Here is a 25,000-nt window from a genome sequence, read left to right as displayed (position 1 = left end):
TCAGACATAGCCCTCTGATCTGCAGTTACTGGAATGTGCTTCATTCACATAGAGCCAAGTGGTGGAGGTGGAAAGTACCGTCAAGATGCAACTGACTTATGGTGACCCCGTAGGGCAGGGGTGGGGAATGTCAGGCCTGGGGGCTGTTTAAGGCCCACTGTTTAAGGCCCACAAAATCATTTAGTCTGGCCCTTTGTGGGTCCTGGCAGATCTCTAGCTCAGAAGAATCTAAGACTGGTGATCCGCCCCCTCCTGAGAAAAGGAACCATTTTTCCTCCTTGCAGAAGAGTTGTTAGCTATGGAGCTGCTAGGACCGACCAAGAAACTGTGTTAACCCTTTCCCACCCGGGCCATGGAGAAACGTATTCCCTCTGAACTACAAGAGGGCTGGGGGCGGAAGTGGCGACAATGGAGAGGTTAAAGGGGGCAGGGCCAGAATGCGTGGGGGTGGGGTGAGGTCTTAGCCAGTGTGTCTTCATTTCATCCCTGCAAGTGGAGGTAGCAGGAGCTGGTTGTATAATCCAGCCCCGACCATGCAGAGCAGGAGCAACTCCGGCATGCAGCTGGATGGCTATGCCCGGCTGGTGCAACAGACCATCCTATGCCACCAGGTGGGCGAGTGTGCCACCAGTTGGATGCCAGCCTGCTTGTCCATGCCGGTGGGGGGGAGTCATCTGGGGCAGCAGCTTGCTTGGGGCTTGGTTGACTAATGTTTAAGTAGATAATTTTGTATGGCCCGCGAATGATGTTATAAATATCCAAATGGCCCTTGGTGGAAAAAGGTTCCCCACCCCTGCCGTAGGGTTTTCAAGGCAAGAGACGTTCAGAGGTGGTTTGCCATCACCTGCCTCCGTGTGAGCTGAGAGAGTTCTGAGAGAACTGTGAGTGGCCCAGGGTCACCTGGCAGGCTTCATGTGGAGGAGTGGGGAATCAAACCCGGTTCTCCGTATTAGAGTCTACTGCTCTTAACCACTACACTATGCTGGCTCTCTATAGAGCCAAGTGAAAACTAAAATTTCATTTATCTCTTAGTGGACACTGCATGCTAATTTGGGTCATAAGTACATAGTTACAAACATTTAACTTTAAGTAACTCTTGTATAATATCAAGATCACCACATTTATTCTACATTTATTATACCAACTGCATTTATAAGCAGAGTTCATCCACAGAACAAATTTCAAAGTAGACTATTCTAAGATGTACCTGTTTTATCAGTCAGTAGATATACTAGACGCCCCAGTTCTTCAGGTATGGTGCTGGTACGAACAACTGTCCCAGGTATATTGTCATCCTTCATAATCATCCATCCATAGGCTGCTTTGCCCATATCAAGGTTCACACGTAAGCTGGAAAAATATATATGCACTCCTGAGTTTTAAGCAACTGCACTCTTGAATGACAGAAAACAAGAAGATACCTGCCACAATTGAAAGTTAGAACTCAGTTTATATAAACAAACAATATCATCAACATTTTATGTATTGAAGCTACAGGCCAAAGCACATGACTTTCAAAGTACATTAGTAAGTAAGTAAGTAGCATTATTTGCATTTAGCCATAAGCCATTACAAACATGTCCAGGATACCACACATATGTAATAAAAGAAAATACGAGGTTAATAAAATGCTGGATTAATAACAGATATACATAATAAAACTATGCTAAATTGGTGCATACCGAGAAATAATAATAATTAAAAGTTGCAGTGGTGTCCCAATCAGCCAATGGGACCTAGCAACCATTAAAATCAACTCGAAGGATCAGCTTTCTTAGCAACCATATTGGACCTTATTTTCATTGCCACCAGAGCATACAGGGAAGTCCTATAAGAAACAATCCCATGGGTGTCTTTTAACAAAAATACTAATTTCTCAACACTAAGACAAGCATTAAGGCCAGAAACCAACCCGGCAAGAAATTTAGCCCTGGATTCCACATATAGAGGGCATTCAAATAAGTAGTGGTATAAGTCCTCCAGAGCAGACATTCCACAGATGCAAAAATCAAAGTACATTACATTAGTGTGAGCATTACTTATATTTTAGTTACTATATTAACTTTGATGCAGTGCAGAGAAACTTGTATTTGTCACTGTCATTGAAGTCAACAGAACTTGGCCGAACATAACCTTCCAATTATCAGTAAAATGTAACAACTCATAATTAATTACAGTTAGTGTTTACGCTTGGCAACTCAATCCAAGACATCTGCCTCGGCATATAGGCTAGTGCCAATGTAACCCCATGTTCTGTGACACAGTGCTGATGCAGTAGTAGATACCCATTGAGAACTTTTATTTTAAAAAATTCACAGTAGAAACATACATATGTTGTTCATATATATATATTATGTACACACAGAGAACACTTACGTGAACACACATGTATAGCCTGCCATAGAGAACTGGAGTGATTTTTTTTAAAGTTTAAAGCAATTATTTTTCTCCTTAATTGTGCCATATTTATTAAGCAGAAGTAGCACATGTGTATGAAAGTGATACCACATAGAGCGTGCTGAGAATCTAAGAATATATATACCAAGAATCAGACAAAACTCAAATGCGTCCTAGATGTCTCCAAATGTAAGCTTGTATGCAGGAAACAGGTCCAATAAGTAAAAATCTCAGTCAATTCCCTAATTTCTCCCTAGAGTTCACATAATAGCTAGATAATAATACAATGTGTTCTTACTTGTGTAACAGCTATTGTGGACTGAAGGACCAGTGCCATATTCTAGGAAGTTTCAGAGTTGTGTGACTCTGAATGTACATTTTCATCCATCACCAGCCTTTTGCAAGACTCAAGACAAAACGAGAGGGGCTTTTATAGATATGCAATATTTGTGCCTTTGGGGACCTTTCCAGACCATTAAAAAAAAAAAAAAGGTTCTCTTAGTGGTATCCTTGTATTGAGACCAACATCAATCAGAGGCATGAATCTGGGGCTCCAGGTAAAAATTAAGAGGGTACCTTTTTAAGGGGAATCTGCTCATGTTTACTGTTTTGTTTTTTAAATCAGCCCATGCAGAAGTGACTTTCATCCCTGGAAACTGGAAGCAAAACCTTCCAACGATCTAAATAAAAGATGGGAAGTCTTCATCAAATGGCACGTGATTCCTGAGGAGCCTTGATGGTATTTGCCACTTGTATTATTATTTTTAAAGCGTCAATGCTTAAGTGGCAGAACATCAGAGTATACCACCTCTCAAGAATTAGATTTTTTAAAAAAAGAATATACCTGTTAGCACAAGCCTTGAGCTCTGCTAGAAAAACCAGTGATAGGTGAAAACAGGAAACTGGTAATGTGAGGTGGCAGAATAATAGTGTCATATGTCCAAAATCATGGACAATATCCCACAGATGCCTAGACACTTGTGCAATGACATTAGGGCAACTGAAATGGACATGTTAGCTGAAGAGAAAAGAGCACGTTCCCAGTAACAAGATACTATATCTTTAATACTGGAAAAAGCATGGTGTATCTGAAAAAGCGCAATCTTGAGGACTGATGTCAGGATCCTGCGCAAGAAACAAGTAACAACTGTGCAATTACTGAGCTAAAAAAAAAAATCATCGGTAGAGGCCCTAAGATAATGGTTTGTTACCCTGTTAGTCACTACCTTGCCAGCTCTGCAAAATGTTGATCTCCTGATGGGCTAATAATATCCTTTCAACCCGATGATTTACTTAGAATACTTTTGTGGTGTCATGCACAATAACTTCCAGCTGCCTTTAGCCCAAATAAAATTCCTTAGGGGAACTCTGATAGAATTATTTGACCCCATAATAGCAAAGAACTGAAGGGGAAGCGTAAGAGACTATTTCCCCCTAACTTTGCTTGCCTAATTTCCTGCTTTTTGCTTAGTGTTGCCCATTAGACTGTGCAAGATACACTCATAGATGCTTTATTACATAGTCACCATTGCCAGACTGACGGTTTCCAGACTGGACTATTGTAATACACTCTACACAGGGCTCCCTTTGAATATTTCCCAGAAAGGTCAATTGGCTCAGAAAGTGTTGGCTTGTCTGCTGACTGGCTAGTCACTACGATGCCAGTTTTAACCCAGCTTTCACCGGCTTCAAATTCATCTCTGGGCACCAATCCAAAGTGCTGAGTCCAACCTTTAAAGCTCTGAATGGCTTTGGAGTCCCTCCAACATGAACCTACCAGCATACATGGGACTACTGTAGAAGCCTTTCGGTGTTCTGCTGTCTTCAAAGTTTCAGCTGGCAGGAACTCCCTTTTGGAACTCCCCCCTCCCTCCGGAAATATTCTCATCTCCATCCATGTTATATTTTAGAAGATATGAAAAAGCAGCCCTTTAAGACAAGCGTCAACTGGGCTCAACTTATGGTTTTGTGGCTAATTATTTTTGCTGATTTTAGCATATCTCATTTTTATATCCTCCGTTTCATCCTCACAACATTTTGTAATTTGAAAGTCATCTCAATTGTAATGACCAGCAAAAGGCAGTAAGTTGGTTCACAAAGAGATGGATAAACCTCAAGCAATTATATTTATAAGGACATGGACAGTTTAAATATCCTGCTTTTTTTTTTTTTTGAAAGCAAGGCCAATGCCAAATGGTTGCTTCTACAAACAACACTCTCTGAAGCAGGGCAGAAAGTTTTCCTGATTCACCTTACATTCTAGTAAGCTGAAATAATGCAGCATTCTGCACATCACTCTTTGTACTGCATGTGTGGGGCCAGAGAAACTCCCCCTTCTATCAGCATCAGGACTGTTCTCGGAAGTGAGAGAGAATCCATGAATTTTAATCTTATTTCCACTCTGTTTCGTGATGCCATAACCTTACCACTCTTTCCCCCCTTCAGATCAATGTGGCTAACCTTTTAACAAATACATCTAGAGAAAGGTTACACAGATCATTATGAAGACTGCAACCCAGGGTTCTAACATGATAGACACAGAGCTAAGTCACTACTCTCATTTTGCTACAGCCTTTTAATGCACAGAATGTGCCTTGCTTGGAAAGCAAGCAACTTCCTCTTAGGGTGACCAAATTTAAAAACAGCGGCAATTGTTGGGATGTGTGTGTGTGTGTGAGGATTATTCAGGTGGTAAGGGTCTTTACCAGAGCTTCATAAAGGTCCCAAAACAACCTTGTAATGAAAAAAAACTTTAGTAGATACACATTCATACGCTGTTTCCCTGGTTTTGTACAAGGCTCAGGTAGGCCAGGAGCTGCCTCCCCCATCTTGCCTCAGGTGCAGTAGGCCGAAGACCTCCTTCCCAGTCCTGCCTTGAGCGGGCTGGGCACAACTTCCCCCATCCCACCTTGGAAGGGGGGGGGCAGGCTGGATGCTTTGCCCCTAGGGGGACAGCCAAGTACCACCTCTCTTGACTTGCATGGGCGCAGGCAGGTCAGGCTCAGCTCTTCTGTCATGGGGCTGGCCCAACCCAGGTGGAGCAGAGGCTTTCGGCCCACTGGAAGACATGTTAATGGCTAATCTGCTCCTGCCTGTGAGGTACATTCAGCTTAGAATGTGTGACTGGCCCAAGCAAAATGGGGATTCATGGTCCTAGTCTGAAACTTTAACCACTGCACCACACTGGCTTTCATAGGGTGCCTTCTCTTGAACACTGGTAAGCAGCCAGACCCAGGTGAGTCATGCAAGTTGTATGGTATCATGTTGCCCATGAATCTGGTCCTGGCCCCCATGAATCCTTTCTCAAAGGCCAAAACAGCCTTGGAAAGGGCCCTGTCCCCTCCTCCTGCCTTTTACTGACATAAACCAAGTATGTTTGGTTGCCTAGCAACAGCTAATGAGGGCATCTGCTTCTTAAAGCTATAGATGCTCCTTTTATCATTTTTGGGGTTTTAGCCCCCCCATTTATTTATTTATTTTTAGATTTTTCTGCAAGCCTGAGGCATTTTTCTGTTTTGTAGCAAGATCTGTCTTGTTCGTTTACGGGTCCAGCCTCCAGATTTAAGTAACTTCAGATCTGGCCAATTTGGCTATTAGAATATAGATGTATACTCCCTGCACAAGGAAACCTCCTTCTCTGCATCAATGAAAAGAAGCCAAAGTTCTTACAGAGAACGGCGAGAATTATCTTTATAGCTCCTAACTTCTTTATAACAACTACTTTACTGAAAGAACTGATCCAAAGTCATGCTACATGCACACAAGGCAACTATGGATAAAAAAGTAACTGGATTCAACTGAATTAAGAATTCCTGAGCTGAAGGCACAATTTCCCCTTGCTTCTATCACTGATGCTAGGCACTCCACTGAATAACCTGTCAGCCCTTCTCAAGTAGGCTTGGAGCAACTTGACTCAGATCTCAAAAGCAGAATTAGTCACACTCACTCTCCTCCCTGCTTGTATAAATATATGTAGGGAGATACTTTCATTTATACTAACATTCTGTTTGAACTTTCAGTTCTTGCCAGTTCATGAGAATCACTTCCTTTATTAGGTCCCATTGGGGGGAAAAGTGGGTAGAGGTGTTCTAAATAAACAAAATAAAGATAGGTGAAAGAATTACCATTCCTGAGAGTTATCTCCAGATGAAAACCATAGACCAAACTCACCAAAGGATCAGCCCTCAATGACAACACTTGGATCAAAACCAGAATGAAGCTACACTCCTAAGAGATAATAAGAGGTCTGTAGTCAGTTACTGTGTGATTGTACCTAAGGGTGCACTGTGGGGGGGGGGGGGACATAAATAAATTTGGACGGTGCAAAGACTTAGAACGGTAGTAGTCCAACTTACACATTTTATTGTTTAATAATATGAAGCCTATTGCTTATCAATCATCCAAGCGTCTTTGTACACTTTGGAAAGCACACTGAAAGCTAAGACCAGATTTACTTCTCACTGATCAATTGGGTAAAATGCTACTTGCATGTTTTCCCTTGTATCTCCAAGTAAACAGTCCAGAACTGTACTTGCTTTAAAAAGGATCGCTTCTTCTACTCCCTCCCCTTTTCTGCTTTGCGAAGCAAACATGCTTGAAATGCCGCATGATTAAGAGCAATGTGGGAATGTGATCTGAAGTGGAGAAACAGAAGCTGGGAAAGACTTAGCCAAATCCTGAAGGGGGGGGGATAGATCCACGGAGGGGAAAAAAGCATTTTTAAAATAAAAAGGGGGAAATGCCCCATGGAAAACAGCGAGGCTGCCCCACCAAAAAAAGTGGCGCAGCTCCACCACCACTCAGGGGGGCGTTCCTGGGATGAAAGGGCTGTTGAAGCTGCCTAAAGATAGCTCCACCCCTGGGAATGCCCTGGAAACACCTCCCCCATGCCGGCACGGGCTTTCCCATCTGGGTAAGCCCTGCCAGCAGGGAATGCGCTGGCAGCAGAGGCTGGTAGCGCCTGGACTCCAGCATGTTTGCCCCTGTAACGGCACCTTATTCTGTGATAAAGTGGCACCTACACTGGCACGAGGTCACACCAGAGCCAAAGGAGCTTTGCCCCCCCTTTCAGGAATGGGCAGCCCAGCACCTTTTTCCACACTGCTTCTCTGTAGCTTTTCTGGTTTTAAAAAAGGAACAGGCTACTTTTACATGTATGTATGCGTGATGTGTACCTTAATCCATGGGTACTGCATTGTTTTCTTTTCTGTATTTCTAGTAATTGACAGCACCTCTGTCACTATAAGCAAAGTTTACAAAAAAACTTTGCTTTTTTTACTGTTCTGATAACAATACAATTTCTTTTCCCCAAATACTCCACTTATAAGAAAAAAATTCTTCTGTATTTTCTTTTATCTACGGAGAACAGCTGTATTTCCTCCTAAAAATATTATAGAAGCATTCCATAGTATGAATACAGAACTTTGCTGTTCATTAGGTTGGATCCAGACAGCTTCTTCACTCAATCGTACCTAATCCCACTCCTTACATCAGCCCCCATTTCACATGCCTTTTGTTCATGCAGGTCCTATGATCCCCAGCATAGTCTTTTTTGTGGTCAAAGGGGAGGGGCTGTGGCTCAGTGGTAGAGCATTTGCTTGGTATGCAGAAGGTCCCAGGTTCAATCCCCGGCATCTCCAGCTAAAGGGACTAGGCAAGTAGGTGATGTGAAAGACCTCTGCCTGAGACCCTGGAGAGCCGCTGCCAGTCTGAGTAGACACTACTGACTTGGATGGAGTCTAGGTTTTCACTAACAGAACTAAGTCTTCATGTTCCCATTCTGCTAAAGAGGAAGAGATATCATTTTATTTTAACGGGAATTTCACCTTTTAAGAGTTTAACTGGTATGATTAACGGATTGACAGACCTGACAGAGCCTACAACTTGGGTTTCTTGAAGGGTTTCTTGTATCTCTATGGAGAAATGGGGCGAACTTTCCCACTGTTTAAAGCCCAGCTTCTCGATTGAGATACATTTCAAAAATCACACTAAAGCTTCTGAACACAGCCACTTTGCCAATGCATTTCAATGGAGGAGGATGGGGGCAACCCCTTCCAGACCCCCTGACCCAATCTTTACCAAAGTTGGGAGTTGTTGCAAGGAGAGTCCCTTCTAGCTACCCTGCAAATTTGGGACCTCTACCTGCAAAAATGCCCCCAAGGAGCCGCGAAAAGCCGCAAAATGGGTTTAATTGGCTGAATTTTTCGGGAATCCCGAACTGAAAGCTGAATTCCTACCTTTACCGGTATAGGAAATTTGGCATTCGGGTTTTCTCGGGAGGGGGGGGGGAAGGCCAATAAACCCAAATTTTCCCGATTCCACCCCCCCAACAGCCCTAAAAGATATTGCAGGTCTCCCCCTCACCTTCAACACAGAATCCAACAGCTCCCTTCTGCTAATAGTGGAGTGTTCTTTCAGCACAAAGAACATTGAGCCGGTGAAGAAAGATTTCCACTGTTTGACTGTGCAAGGCTCCTTGTGCCAGCATTAGGCTGCGCTGTTAGCAGAACAGTCATAAGATCCAACCCAACAAGAGCCAATGTGGTGAAGTGGTTAAGAGCAGTGGTTTGGAGCAGTGGATGTGAATCTGGAGAACCAGGTTTGATTCCCCACTCCTCCACATGAGCAGCAGACGCTAATCTGGTGAACCGGGTTGGGTTCCCCACTTCTATACATGAAGCCAGCTGGGTGACCTTGGGCTAGTCACAGTTCTCCCAGCCCCACCTACCTCACAGGGTGTCTGTTGTGGGGAGGGGAAGGGAAGGGGATTGTAAGCTAGTTTGATTCTTCCTTAAGTGGTAGAGAAAGTTAGCATATAAAAACCAACTCCTTCTTCTTTTTAAGAAGAGTCTTTAATAAGCATCTGCACTGCATTTGTTCAGCACATATTTATATGTCACTTCCATTGCCTATGTAAGTTGAAAAAGTGACATTTTTAAAAAGCCTGAATAGCCCAGCTTAGCTTGGACGGTAAGCAGGGTCAGCCACCATTAGAATTTGGATGGGAGACCATCACGGAGGGCTGGGTGGAACACCCCTTGAATGGGGTCACCATGAGCCAGTGGCGACTTGACAGCACCGCCTTCTTTTAAAAACAAAATACAAAATGTGCCTAAAAAAGAAGGAAGCCGTACTAACTGGCAGTATACCCAGATGTTTTTTGCTACTTTTCCTAGAGAGGAGAAAAAAGTATTTACCATGTAGTGATTCACATGAACAAAATAAGTTTGGAGGGGTGTTAAGTCCAGTTACTGTCTCTGTTCACCTATCTGACAGCACTGCCAACCCTCTCAACCTTCAAAAATCACAAGTCAGACCTGAAAAATTCAAGCTATTAAACATTAAAGGAATCTGAAGAGTGATTTCTATGGAATGTGGGCTGCGCTGCAATTAAATCCTAAAATGAGATTTGGTGGAGCTCAAAATTGCCTGGGACTTGTACCCACTGCCCTGGTAGTCCTTACTCCCCACCCCACGTGCACGGGGGCCTAGTTATTAAACAGAGAGGAGGGAAAGGCACATGCTCAAAGGCGCTCGCTTTAAGTGGCATTCCCTTCGTGCATACCAGAGCAAAACCCTGGCACTGAAAACAAGCACTGAGCAAATCCATTGTGATCCTTCAGTGAAATTAAGCCCCCTCCAGATTCTTTTTATGCGTCTTCCATTTTCTGAGCCTTCAGGATACATTTAAGTTTCAGGCCAATTTTTATATCCGCTAAATATAAGAGAAAGGAGGGAGGCAAATTTGGCAAAAGAATGATTTCAATAAAGCCAAGGAGGCTGCCACCTCAGTCAAGAGCTACAGACGCAAAAGTATTCTTTCTACTAATCCATGTAGGCCTGAATAGGCTAACTACATTCTGGTCTGGCCCGATACAGCTTTCAAAGCAACTGGTAAATTCAGGAGACTGGTGTGTTTTTTCGTTTGCTTGCATCAGTTGTGCTATTTGCATCTGGCGCACTACTGAGGATTCAACGAATAACATCATCATTTCATCATCATGTAATCTAAGAGTGAAATACTGACTGATTTCAGATGTCACCCATCTGATGCTATGTGAACGAACCTGTAAAGAACTTCAGGCTTTACTCACACACCAAGAACTTGCTTAGTTCTCCTCTCTGAACACAAATCGAATGTCTGAATCAGCAAACTACAGTTTGAAACCCATGGTTGATTCCCTATTTGCAATCCTAGTTTCTAGGGCAAGAACAAACCACAACTTGTTGATTCATCGGTAAGAAAAAAGCATGGTTTCCCACAAACCAGGAAATAACTAATTCTCTGGTGGGTATGCAAGGTGAGGGGGAAAGGGGTGTTCATGAGGGCTCCTCCAAGATTGTTCACAAGCGCTTGGAGTTGTATCCCGAGCCCGGCCTCGGCTGGGGAGGAGCGGGATAAAAATCTAACAAATAAATATCTGAACTATAAACCATCAAGCACCGACTTAAAAATTAAGTCATCACAACAATTAAGGATCTGAAGGGTTGGAGTCAGAATGCTTAATAAACAAATTGTTTAGAAGATATTTTTCTTTGTGGTCTCCAGAACAGCCTAAACACTGTAAAATAAGATTCAGAATCTTCTCTTCAGAAAGGACCTGCTTATTAGGCACATTATTATGCCTTATTTGTCAGATATTACAAACCATGAATACCGTAAGGCTTTTATGCTCCTTCGATATAATGTTCTTCCCTCTAAGTTTCTTGAAGGGATGTATAATAAACGGCCAATGGATGCACGAAAATGTATATGCAACCAGGATGGGTTAGAAACTACTGAACACGTTCTTTTCAGCACACGTTATACGATCATATACCTTTGATTCCTCTGTTAGCGGACTGCTCCAGACCTCTAAGAAAACATCATCTGGCACTCCTTTGGTCAGATACAATACCAAATTTATCTGCTAGTATGGTCAGATGACTGGGGAAGGTACTGGCAAACCACTCCGTAAACAAAGTCTGCCTAGTAAACGTTGGGATGTGACGTCACCCCATAGGTCAGGAACGACCCGGTGCTTGCACAGGGGACCTTTACCTTTTTATGGCCAGATTTGCCTGGCTGGAAACTAAAATAAGCCAAAACGTGCTTAAGGCTCTGGAATAATCAATCTGTGATTAGAATCTGCGCTGTTTTATGTGTATTTTGGAGGATTTTATCTTTTTACCCCAGTTTTAATTTCTGCTTCATTTTTATTATTTATATTATTATTCCCTAATTATGTATGTACGTATTTAACTTTGATTTGTTTGGAAATCTGATGGTCTGTGACTGCGAATAAAGTCTGTAAAACTACAATGAAGGACTATAATCCAATGAGTTATGTTTTGATGCATAATGCTTTGGCTAAAGAAATAAAAAACATTATATATTCCGAAGTAAATCAAACAATCCTTTCAAATATACATACCAGAAACAATATTTTCTAGTATCCAAATAGTGCACCCATTTAAATACGTTAATACAAGTAAAAGGATTAGATACACTGATTATTCCAACAAGATTAACATTATACCAAAAAGTACAATAGCGCTGCTTTTTTGTAAAGTGATCCCTTCAGAATCAGCAGATTTGTTGGCACCTTCTCCCACCGCAGCTTCCTGATAAGATCAATTTCCTTCACAATGAGAACTGGAGGTACATTTCAAAAAAAGCCACATTCAGTGAAATTAGACATCTCTGTTTTTCTCTCATTCTCATACATACCTGATAGGGATTATGTAGGAAAAAAGGAGGAGAAACCGAAAAAGGTTCCGATACCATGGACCCACAAACCCTTGCAAGGTTACCATGACAATTGAAAGTGCAACTAGAGCCAAGAACAGTGCTTTGGTCAGTTGATTCAGTTCAAGGTCCAGCAAACCAACCTAAAGAAAGCAACATAAAGTCAGTAATGAAGAAAATGAACAGACAATTGCTATTTTCTTATTCAGTGTACAAGGTTAGGGGGAAAAAGTTACTGACAAAAATATTTTAATTGCAAATAATGATTCCAAGCACACTTGTACTCTCAAAATGATCTGAGGTGATACAAAAAAGAGGGCAGCCTTTTTAAAAGATCTTACATCTTAGAAGCCCAGATCTCTGCCTCCTCAATGGTCAAAGACTAACTACCCAGATATAATGTACTCACATTCCATCTGTATCTGAAGAAGTGAGCTATGGCTCATGAAAGCTCAGACCCTGCCAGAAATTTTGTTAGTCTTTAAGGTGATTGCTGGGGGTAAAGTGTAGACAACTGGGGAAGGCAATGGCAAACCACCCCGTAAACACAGTCTGCCTAGAAAACGTCAGGATGTGATGTCACCCCATGGGTCAGTAATGACCCGGTGCTTTACCTAAGGTGCTACTGGACTCTTGCTCTTTTCTACTGCTAGTGACAAACTAACAGAGACCCATCATGATCTATAGCAAGATATAGTTCTTGGCTATAAGGCCACATCTTGGGTTTGCCTTTCAGATGCATAAGGCATCCAGTAACCATGCCGCTGGGCGCCACTGTAAAGTACAAAAGGGTGTTGCCAGAGCAATCCCTCCATGACTGGTATTCCCAAGGTCCAAAAGCTCATTTTTACACAGCAATCCTATGTGGAGTTACCCTAGTCTAAGCCCTTTGAAATGAATGGGCGTAGACTAGAGTAACTCTCCTTAGGATGTACGGTTTAGGGTTCCATCCCAGCCTGCTGACTTCTTAGGGTACACTTTAAAAAAATTAAAATTCTGGACACTACACAGATACCGTCGGAGCCCTGTGGCGCAGAGGGTTAAGCTGCAGTACTGCAGTCAAAAGCTCTGCTCACGACCTGAGTTCGATCCTGACGGAAGTCGGTTTCAGATAGCTGGCTCAAGGTTGACTCAGCCTTCCATCCTTCCAAGGTCGGTGAAATGAGTACCCAGCTTGCTGGGGGTAAAGGGAAGATGACTGGGGAAGGCACTGGCAATCCACCCCGCAAACAAAGTCTGCCTTGGAAACGTCGGGATGTGACGTCACCCCATGGGTCAGGAATGACCCGGTGCTTGCACAGAGGACTTTTACCTTTACCCAGATACCACTGTTGTGTAAAATTTCATGTTGCCATTTTTGTATACCTTCATTCCCCCCCCACACACACACATGTATGCATGCTTTTATCATATGTACTGCAGTATAATATGCACTAACCAATCGGAGACAGTTATTTGTGTGCTCATGACCTACGCTGAGACAAAATATCCATTTGGGAAATTTAATTGTGACTGAAATAGCCCTTGTAAGTTACAGCTGACAGGTACTTTTGCTAAGAGTACAGAGACAATCTTGCTGAAGAGTAGGGGAGTGCTATATCTCATATACCTCCTGAAGGACCAAAAGGATTCCTAGTAAAGAATCCCTTATTCTGGAGGTTTCCTGCCAGTACTATCACACCAATCTCTTGATTGGACTTTAGCTTGAACTGAATCACACCCTACAGTGGATTTATATCTCCATAAGCCTTAACAAACGGACTACGGTGAGCTTATGGCCAGCCAGACAATGCTCTGAGGAAGGCCAATCCTTTGCAAGCCTTTCCAGTATGGGAATTATGAAGAAAGGGAACAGGTTTAAGCTGTGGCTATGCATACTGTAAGCTAAACACAGGTAACGTTCTGCAATTCAAACTCTAAACCAAGAAAAGCTGAATTATGTGGTTTGCATAAATCAAAGTCAAATTAAGCACATTTGCATTAGTTCTTATTTTGCATAATTTATTCTTCAAGGTTTAAATAATTCATCTTGGTTCAACTAGTCCTATTTATTACATTTATACCCCACCTTTCTTTTTTCATTACCTAGGATCCCCAGGAGGTCTTCTATCCAGGCAATGGCCCAGACACAGCCCTGTTTAAATTCAAGCAACGCTGCAGTATCCTCCAGTTATACACTGGGACTACACCTCAGGGAGAGGCAAAGAGAAATGCAGGGTACTGAACAGCAAACATCATATTTAGCCCCACTTTTCCTTCTGTGATGCTCCTGAGATTTAAGAAGGCATTACCCACCCACTCCCAAGCATTTTCTAGCATCATGCATGTATTTTAAGGTTTTAAAAATGAATGAATCTCAGGAAACTGAGTCCTGCACCTAACAGTATATTGTGTTTTATCTGTACCACACACACATTTGTTTTACTCTTCTGCTATGAATTCGATACATCGCAGACAAATAAACCAAGAACTTCAGTGCTCCAAAAGTACTGAATTTAGCTAGCGTGGAAGCTATCAAATTCTGGATTTTTTTGAGGCTGTACAGTCTCTCTTAAAAGGCTACAGAGTGGCTCCAAAGAAACATGAGCGGAAGGAAAACAGCAGTTAGCACTGTTCCACAATGACTCGGGGGGGGGGGGGGAGTTCACATACTACTATAGCACATAGGTTCTACATCAGTTCTCAAACTCTCGTGCAAACTCAAGCACAAACAGTAGGACGAGTTTGTACTTCGCTTCACTTTCTTGATCAGGGTATAAAACAACTCTACCATGAGCAGAAGACATCCTTCAAATGAGGAAGGATATCTTTGGATCCAATCACTTGCTTTGCCTGACTGTCTCAGCTGTCCCTCCTCATTATGAAGTCATGAGCCACAGCACGATGGATCCAAATTCAAGGCAAGATATCTTGTATTTACAAGTCACCTCCCCAACATTTGTGAAGCGCGACCCAGACTACAAAACTCAGCAGAAGCAAAGAACTAACGAAAGATGACATGTTGGGAATCATTCCAGTTCTTTTCCCAACATGCTCCTTATTTTAACTTCTTATACAAGGAGCAAGTTTGAGAACAGTTAAGAGAGATTCAAGTTAAAAGGAGAAGGAAAGATTTTTTTTAAGCGAACTATGACAATTAACCAAGGACTTGTCAGAAGATCCTATCTTTCACCAATTACATTTCAAATGCTTCTTTTCCAAAGGCAATACTTATACTATTCCCATGGTAGATCACACACATGCAACTATTTGTGATACGCTCTACTTGGAGATACTATTATGACAGCAGAGAATGTGAGACTGCCGTAGGAGGGAAATATCCCCAGCAAAACCTTGGTATGTTTAGTCCACTGTCAGAAAGACTAATACTGCATAATACTTCAAGAAGAGAAACACTTTGTACTATATATTTTTATACACACACACACACAATGAGGAAAATTCCAGCATTCTTGCTTGTGTATGGGCCGTCCCTTCCCTTGAGAACTAGGCAGCTGAAGACCACAGCGGCTGATTTATCAACTGCATTTAAAAAGCAGCTCAACGAGGACAAATATCTTGCAATTTCCGCTGCTTCAACTACTACATAGTTTATGCTTGAATTATTGAGAAAAATAGGTTTCTGGATTAAAATGAAGAAAAATTAAGCCAGGGAAGTAGAGCATGTTTCAAAGCCCAGATCTTTTTGCATTGACAAAGGCAGTCTAAGTTTCAGGCCTCGCTAAGGATCAGATGAAGTCATTATTCATTCAGTCAGGGAAAAAAGACTCAATTACCTCAACCTAAAGATGCTATCAATGAATGCAAAGTGCATATTTTACTCTATTCATCCAAATCCCATTAAAAAGTGAAAGGAATGATTTAATCTGGCCTTCTAGAGTTGGTCTTTTTTGTAATAATATAAAGAATCACTGTCTTGCAATATGCATAACCAGTACCTCACACTTTTCTTGCTGCATCATAGCATTGAGACACTGTAAAAGCCAAGACAAAACCTGACAAAAATGAATACAAAGTTTCCTTTGAAAAAAGGCATTTATGGGCCCAAACATTATACATAGCCCACTGGACAAACGTATGTAGTTAGCTAAAAGGATAAAAACTTTCCTAATTGAAGATGGCAAATCTGAACACAGGTTTAGAGACACTTCAATAAGTTTAAACAACTTTTTAAAAATATTGTTAAAAAGTTCTCAAGAAGCAAATTTTGTCCTTTTGTTTAAGTGACTGGCCAAGCATGATAAATTCTTCTCCCCCAGACACAAATCTATCACATCACCTTATCATTTCTGCTATGTACACAAAGTAAAACATACTCTCATAGATGCCAACAAGAAATGAAACACAACACGCATCTGCAGAAGTTAAATTTGTAAGCTGCTATTTGTCTGCATCTCTCAATATCGTGCTTTTATCAAGAGGAATTAATCTTTTAATGGCTAAGAAAACCTGTTATCCTGCTTAAAATTACCATAAACAAAGTAAATGACTTCATTAGAAAATAGATAAATTTAATTTAAATTTTATTCTGAGGGTTTAAAGCATTTATTGCAACTTTCAATACCTTCTTTTTCCTTCTTGTCATAATATTTGTTCTATTTCAAGTAACTGTGATAACCAAATCAAATATGCCACTGGAAATTTTAATCTCCCAGGGAAAATTTGTACATAATGTCTAAGACAACTACAATAGTTTTGCAAAGGGGATGTTCTAGGATAATGAACACAATAATTGCCTGTATAATCTAAAATGCTACTAATGGCAACAATCACATATCCATTTAGCTCCTCTTTAATTTATGTACCAAGTTTTAAATAGCTAATCGTTCTTAGTAAAATAATGGTTTATACCAACAATAAAGGGTAAGTATGGTATTGTCCTTCTTAAACAAGAAAATATCAGTTGTCTTGCTTAATTTTCAAATTACTGAAATAGCTTTCACTACTTCAGTAGTAAATATATATATATATATATAATGCAATGCTATTGTGATATGACTAAGTCATCTTAAATACAAAAAGTTTCCACTATTAGAAGCAAAGTTCCAGAAAACTCTCTTAAGATGCAACAGTTTAGAAATTCCAAATTATCCTGAGATATCACTATATTCTTTAAAAATGCTCAGGTACTAATAATTAATCATGCTTAAATAAATGGCCAATATTCATCCATAAAAAATTCTTACACTACAATATCAGTTCTACAAGTAACTGTTTCTTACAACATTATTCCTGCAACATCAAAAGTTCACAAAGTGCTTAAGGGTCTGCAGGAGATCCAAGGCATGTTTGTTTTTTGAGGATGGAGCTAATGTATAATTGCTATGTCTCCACTAATCCCCTTGCAAGGTCCCTTATGTCAGATCGCTCTAGTATAGAAACTAACACATGCCAGAAATATTGTCCCATGTGTGACTTGTTTAAATGTGAATTACCAGAATAAACTAGTTCCACACTGATAACACAAGCCAGTGACTTCCATGGATATTTGCACTGCAATATTTGAGAATATTTTGAATATTAAAAATTCAGATCAAACACAAGGCATATGCATGCTTTTCAGTTGTCGGTAGCAAGCACGCAGTCCAGTCTACTAGACAAAAGTTTAGCTACTATTCTATTTCCCTTTAGAATGAGATTAAAGTAAAAAAGGTCAGGTTTTCCATATGGAGAAAAAGTAGTTCTACAATAATTGGGGAGAAATTTTAGAATTATTTGCCCATTATAGTGTATGGTATGACACACACACACACACACACACACACACACACACACACACACACTTGCATTATTAAAACAGAGAACTGTAATTAGAGGCAGATTTTTCTATTTAAAAATAAACTGAATAAAAGTCTCTATTTTTAAAAGTCCCCCAACCAAAACAAGAATGTTACGACTACACTGAAAATGTTAATTTGTATCTCTCCCATACTATAATAACTAATTACAATTCTCAAGTATATAGAAATGTATTACCTTTATAGGTTACTCTGGTAATGCTCATACAAAATACAGACCAACACTGAATTGGTAGTAAATGTAAAAATCTAGCATTAAGATTATAACTCTAATTAACAAAATGAATGGCAATTACTCCTCTATGCATCTCTTCTATTTAACTCTTCTCACTTCATGCTTGGTTGATACAAAACAATATGTAAATTTATGCACAACACATCATGTACAGTCCAAGAGCCCTTTCTGTCTTTTGACTAGTATTCACAAAAGCAAGGAAAAGACCTAAAATAAGAAATTCCATGGAAAAAAAAATCTATTTGTCATAGTCTTTATTTTGCCTGAGGCGTTACAATTGTTTAATCGCAAGGGAAAGCAATGGAGACATTCCCATGCTCAGACATACTACTGTTGCAAGTCTTCCCCATTATATACTGGATAACACTTTATTATCCGTTTATGGAAAGTAATGTTCTAGGAGGGGGAAAATCCAGGGTAACTGAGCAACTGGGGAAAAAAATAAGTCAAATCTGGTGCTCAGAACCATAATGTATATAACATTGGCCTTGGAGGCATCCGAACACAGCCCTGCCTACATAATTCCGTTTAATTACAAAGATTATATTTCTATACTGTTCTATCTACTTTGAACAGCATGTAAGCTGCACAGAACTGACACTTGTTACAGTGTGAGAGACTGATTTATAGGGGAAATCTTTCTGCCTATAGACTGTAAATACAACCTTGGAGGAAGCAGAAAATGTAGTTTTTTTGATAATAGCAGTGACACATATAAAACATAAAAAGGATATACAAGGACATACTGGTAATAACTGCACAATACGTATTAGCACAGAATTTTGATTGCAGGGTATCAGCTATCTTGCAAGACTGCAAGACTCAGATACCTGAGTCTTAAACAAAATATTCACAAGCAGATTTTTGTTCTAATTTCTTTTGAAAGATTGTTTTCATAATTCAAAGATTCAAGCGCCAGTAACATTTCAGTTAAATTTCCCATCATTGGTTTCACAGATTACCTGTATAATATATAGTTGTGAATTAAAATTCAAAATTTTACCACTACTTAAAACCTGGTCACGAAAAATTCTGTTAATAAGGTCCAAACCGGCTGACATAACCAACTTCAGACAGCAGAGGGCGCGCAAGATTGATGGTAACGAGTTTAAACTGCGAAGTCTCTTTTAATGCTGCAAGCAAACAACTTTCCCTTCACCCAAAGCCCAAGGATAATACCATTCCTGTAATACTTTACAGTATACTTTGTTATTCGAGAGAACCATGGTTTCAAACTACAATATACTGCAATGTATATACAAGGTGAGGCCCACCTTTTTTGCATATGTAGCATGTTTGTGTCAGTAATATTTTCTCTAGCCAGTCACTCTCTTCACACATGCAGCCACACACACAAAAAAAGGTTTATTGACACACAATGCACTCATCTACAGATGTGCGTGTATATATGTATACACACATATATAGTTAATCAATACTTTGATCATGCCGCGTACTCCCTTCTCTGCTGAACTCCTAACCAAGAATAGCAGCTTTATCTATTGAGCTGACAGCATTAACTAAATGTAACCCAGAACTTTCTCAGCCTATGACCGTGGAGGTTTCAAAAACTACAAACTCGGGCTGCTTTGATTTTTGATGTAAGTGCACTGCAGTGTTGAGATTTGAACCTGGGTCTCCAAGATCCTAGTCCATCACTCTAACCGCTAAACCCCATCAACTCACTTGCTCAACAAGACATCGAAAGAAAGACATCTCTATAAGCCAAGCCTGCACTATTCATTAATTCAACACCACAATTAGGTTTCAAAACACACTCTTCTACAAGTGGGGAACCCTCAAGGACTTGCAAAAGGCATCTCATCCCCCCCCCTTTCTTCTTTTCCCTTCCCTGAAAGTGCCCATAGCCTCTCCCCCTTTCCTGTTCCCCTTTCCTGTTCCCACCTTCAGCTATATTTCTTATTTACTCCATTGATACCCTTGCTTTGCTCTACAATGGGGACCCCAAAGAAGCTGACATCCTCTCCTCCATTTTATCCTCACAAAGCCCCTGTGAGGTAGGTCACCCAGCGAGCTTACATGGCAGAGTGAGGATTTGAACCTGGGTCTCCCAGATTGAAGCCTGAAACTCTAGCCACCACACAACACTGGCTTTTTCTGGTGGCTGCTGTTGAGCAGTAGTAGTACAAAATCATACACAGAAACCAATATGCACATGGAGTATAACAAAGTGCAAAAATGTATTACATGCCAAAAAAGCAAGTTTAAATCAACTATATACAAACACTGAGATGCAATCATTATGATTATGGAAGTCCCACGTCTGACACTCTGTCAAATCTTCTTGTTTTACAGGTGCAGGTCAGAGACTTTTCTCTGTTGGTTATATTCTGATGTGCTCCCCTTGTCAGGGAGGAAGAGGAAGACAGCTGTTTCAAGTTCTAATTCTTCATCACTCCCTCTTCATATCCATTTTGTATCTCATGTTATAAATTTCAATCCCTTCCTGGGCTAACTTGCAAAGGTTCCCAGATTGGATACAATCAAGTTAGTAAAGGTTTCAGGATGGATATATTACTTGCTGAGCAGTAGCAAGCAACTGGGCCTGGATAGGTCATAAAGGTTGTGTGGTATCAAGCTGTTGGGATGTTGCTGCCAGGCCTGGCCCTAGGGTTACCAACCTCCAGGTTCTAGCTGGAGATCTCCTGCTATTACAGCTGATCTCCAGCCAACAGAGCTCAGTTCACCTGGAGAAAATGGCCACTTTGGCAACTGACTCTATGGCACTGAAGTCCCTCCCCTCCCCAAACCCTACCCTCCTCCATCCCAAAAACCTCCCACTGGTTGCAAAGAGGGACCTGGCAACCCTACCTGGCCCTGATAAGTCCTCTGTCAAAGGCCAAAACAGCCCCGGGAAGGGCTCTCCCCCTCCCCCCTGCCTTTTACTGACATAAACCGAGGCTTCATCTGGAAATACTGTTGTGGTTGCCTAGTAATAGCCATAGAGGGCATTTGTTTCTCAAAGCTACTGGTGCTGCTTCTATTGTTTTGTGTTTTTAAGTTTGGGTTTTTTTAGATTTCAGATTTTTCTGCACGCCTGGGACTTTTCTTAGGTTTGTAGAAAGATCTGTCTTTTGTCTGTCCATGGCTCCAATCTCCCAATTTTACGTAACCACAGATTTGGCCACATTGAGAATTAGATATACTGATACACAGAGACAGAAATGTTAATTCCTAAGATTCTATGCCATTCTCTCAATCTCCAATATACTCTCTCGTAACCAACAAACATGCCAGAGCTCGAGGGCTGACTTGGCTGCAATCTAGGACTCAACTGACAAAGGGCAAAATCTACTTCTCCTTCCAGATGCTGTGTTTACCAGGGGGAGGGTTAATTCTAACCCTAATAGGTTCCCTAACTACAGCCGTTTTCTTCCCACCATGTAAACTGATGGCTACATCTTTCTTCATAGCAACACATGTAAACTGCTGTGTCTGTTACAACTGTCCTACCACTGAGCTGCTCAACCACCACTAACAGAGACCTTGTCAGGCGATGGAAACTGCTGCCTCTCCTCTCTGTCATCAAATAATTTTTGAACTTGAAGGGGAGGATAACAGTGTTGCTTACCTGCAACTGTTGTTCATCGAGTGGTCCTCCTCCATGGGAACTGCGCATGTGCAGGCTGGCCTGTGCATGCACAGCTCCCATGAGGGACTGCAAGGAGGCCACAAAGATGAACAGTTTGTTTCCAGGAAACGTTCTTTACCATTCCCTCAACACCTAAAAGCTATGTTTGGTTTAAGGAAGCAGGGGGCAGGTTTGGAACACGGGCCTCCAGCCCTGCCCCTTCCTCTGCCTGAGCCAATGGCTTTAATAAGGGGTAGAAATGTGTGGTATGTGTGAACGAATGGAATCAACCATTTCTCTGTCAATAGAGGGATCCTAGCTATTAATTATTTAAAACATGATTTAAATACTTTTTTATTGTCTCCCGCAAAGTATGATTTGCAAAGTTTTGCTCATTCCTAAAAATTCAGCCATTTGGATCACAGTGGTTTTATATGTCTAAAGTTCTCATGCACAATGATAAAATTACATGTACAATCTATAATCACATATTTGCCAATGAAGCATATTAACCACATATATGCTAGACTTCAACACACGGCAGGCAGAGGGGTTTCTCGTATTCTTCTTCTTTCACATGTCTTTCCCCTCTCCAGCTTTCTGACTTCCTTCTCACTAGACAAGTCTTTTCAGTTGCCCTTTGTAGGAAATCCCCCTTGGGAGATTGCACTACACTTACCTCTCCAAATGCCGCTGGCAGTGCTCACAACCCTTCTACCAACCTGCTGCCTTTCTCACAACCGTTTTCTTAAGGGCTGATTCATTCCCGTGGGTGAGTTCCCGATGACTCGAATAACCTGCTTATCTGGCCCTTATGCTTTAACCATAATGCTTGTTCCTTCATGGTCCCTCCCTGTTTAACAGGAATGCTGGCTCCTTAAAGACTTGTAATCCGCTACACACATTACATTTTATACTCTGGTATAGATACTGATGCAGGGTTGACCCTGTCGAGTATTTCGATGGGAGACCTCCAAGGAAAGCCAGAGTCGTGACACGGAGGCAGGCAATGGCAAAACGCCTCTGAATGTCAACATTTACTTCCTGATTCTATGTAACAGAAAAAAGGAGCACATATCCACATGGAGCACGTATCCACAGAAACACTGTTTAAATTTTAAAATATTTCAATTAAAAATCTGTTTCCAGATGAAATAACTATAAAATAAGAAACTAAGAAATGAACAAGAATAGGAAAAGGATGTGAAGTAGAATATACAGAGGCTGCTATCGCACAGTAGTGAGTTGCAAGATGGTTGCTGGTTGAGTCATGTAAGTCACATGGTACAAAGTCACCCAGTGATTGCAGCTAGCTCTGGCAATGATGATTACTTTTACTGACAGAAACCAAGGCTTAAAGGCTGTTAATAGTGTTGTGGTTGCCTAGCAACTCCAACATGGCTACTAAGATCTCAGAGGGCATTCATTTGTTAAAGGTACAGCATCTGCTTCAATTATTTGAGGGGATTGTAATCCCCTCAATGCATGTTTAAATGTTGTCTTTTTCTGCAAATCTAGGGCTTTTCTTGGGTTTGTAGAAAGATGTTGTTTGTTCATGGCACTATCTGTGGATTTAAAGATGCACCATCCAGGGCCTAGTTCAGAATTAGATATAGTGATGATGTTGATAATCACAGATTTAAGACTCTGTCAAAATCATGGCAACTTGTAAGAAATACAGCAGGAATTCATCAGTTCTTGTAGGTTATCCGGGCTGTGTGACTGTGGTCTTGGTATTTTCTTTCCTGACGTTTCGCCAGCAGCTGTGGCAGGCATCTTCAGAGGAGTAACACTGAAGGACACTGTCTTTCAGTGTTACTCCTCTGAAGATGCCTGCCACAGCTGCTGGCGAAACGTCAGGAAAGAAAATACCAAGACCACAGTCACACAGCCCGGATAACCTACAAGAACTGATGAACTCTGACCGTGAAAGCCTTCGACAACAGCAGGAATTATTTGTGTGTTAATATTTCTACATTTTGTGATTGTCTTTTTTTTGTTCTACATTTTTAAACAGTGAAAAAGTTGGATCTAAACCTTTCATGTAGTCAAAAACAATTGAGGTGTGAGTAGTAATTTTGTAATGACGTCCTAAATATTTTGTCATACATTTTTAAAATAGTGAAAAAGTTTGGGTCTGACTTTTCATGTAGTCAAAAACAATTGAGGTGTGGGTAGCAATACCTAACTTAATTTCCACCTGATTCAAGAAGGTATTACTACCCACACCTCAACTGCACCTATAGTATAAATGGAAAATGACTTTATAACCTCAATTTACTCTAAACTGGGCTCAGAAACACTAAAGCGTTATAATTAAAGGGCTGCTTCAGTGCTTAACTGTACACTTCAATATAGTCACTGTTTTGGATTCTATTAACTGTAATCATTACTAGATTTTCTGGTCTCGGAGTAGCTACAGCATTCTCTAGAACATATTTTACTTTTGATCTATTAATAGGCATTACCACACTAGTCTCCACCTTCAGATAACTGGAATAGAACACGTGCTGATGTTCATTCTGGCATTCACTTGGGTTTAGCTATTTGTGCCTTTAGTACTACAAAAAATGTTTCCCAGCAAAAAGAAATGTGTGATTGTGCTGTACTGGCATATACTATAATAAACTCAAAGTATTAGGGTCTTTTGAAAACAAACTCAGTCTGCACCAGATTGTAGATTGGTTCAGCTTACATTATTTCATGTATTTTATTAAAAGGATATCCATCGACGTATCAAAAATTTTCCAACTTGGAAATGTGCAAAAAAAATATCCTCTGATAAAATGATGCTTCCTTGATAATAGTGCAGAATGTGATAAAAGCAAGCATACATGCTCTCTTCAAATGTAAGTAGAAATGTGAAGGCCTAGAAAAAAGCCCCCCCCCCCCGGAAAATTTTGGGAAGTGCACAAACAGAAAAACCCCTCTTATGAAATATGTTTTCTTTGAAATGAGCAAAATGCTTTAAAAGATAAAAGATTTACTCATTCAAAATGTATAGCATGGAAGAGTAAGGACTTTCCCTCCAGGTTTTCCAATGGAAATTTTCAGGAGCAGTGGGGAGGGTAGAAATTCCTATAAAACATCTTTTTCTCTTTTGGAATGAGTGATTTTTTTTAAGGTTAGGTTTTATCTACGTAAAAAGTATGTGTGTGTGTGTGTAAAGTGCTGTCAAGTCGCAGCTGACTTATGTCGACCCCTTTTGGGGTTTTCATGGCAAGAGACTAACAGAGGTGGTTTGCCAGTAT

General features: G+C 40.8%; 1 protein-coding gene across 3 annotated transcripts in view; it reads right to left on the bottom strand.

Annotated features, from left to right (window-relative positions):
* Positions 1 to 25,000, bottom strand: part of ATP9B (ATPase phospholipid transporting 9B (putative)) — a 233,069-nt gene that overhangs the window by 38,465 nt on the left and 169,604 nt on the right. For all 3 annotated transcript variants that reach the window (XR_008933488.1, XM_056854816.1, XM_056854817.1), the window contains exons 13-14: positions 12,107 to 12,267; positions 1,208 to 1,350 (exon numbers count right to left, since the gene is read on the bottom strand). Coding sequence is in view for 2 of the 3 variants with exons in the window: in XM_056854816.1 (XP_056710794.1) it covers positions 1,208 to 1,350; positions 12,107 to 12,267 (304 nt within the window). In the remaining variant the exon portion in view is untranslated. The remainder of the gene's footprint in view (positions 1 to 1,207; positions 1,351 to 12,106; positions 12,268 to 25,000) is intronic.

Source organism: Euleptes europaea, chromosome 8, assembly GCF_029931775.1.
Source record: "Euleptes europaea isolate rEulEur1 chromosome 8, rEulEur1.hap1, whole genome shotgun sequence".
NCBI classification, from domain to species: Eukaryota; Metazoa; Chordata; class Lepidosauria; order Squamata; family Sphaerodactylidae; genus Euleptes; species Euleptes europaea.
This window is presented reverse-complemented; position numbering and strand designations above follow the sequence as displayed.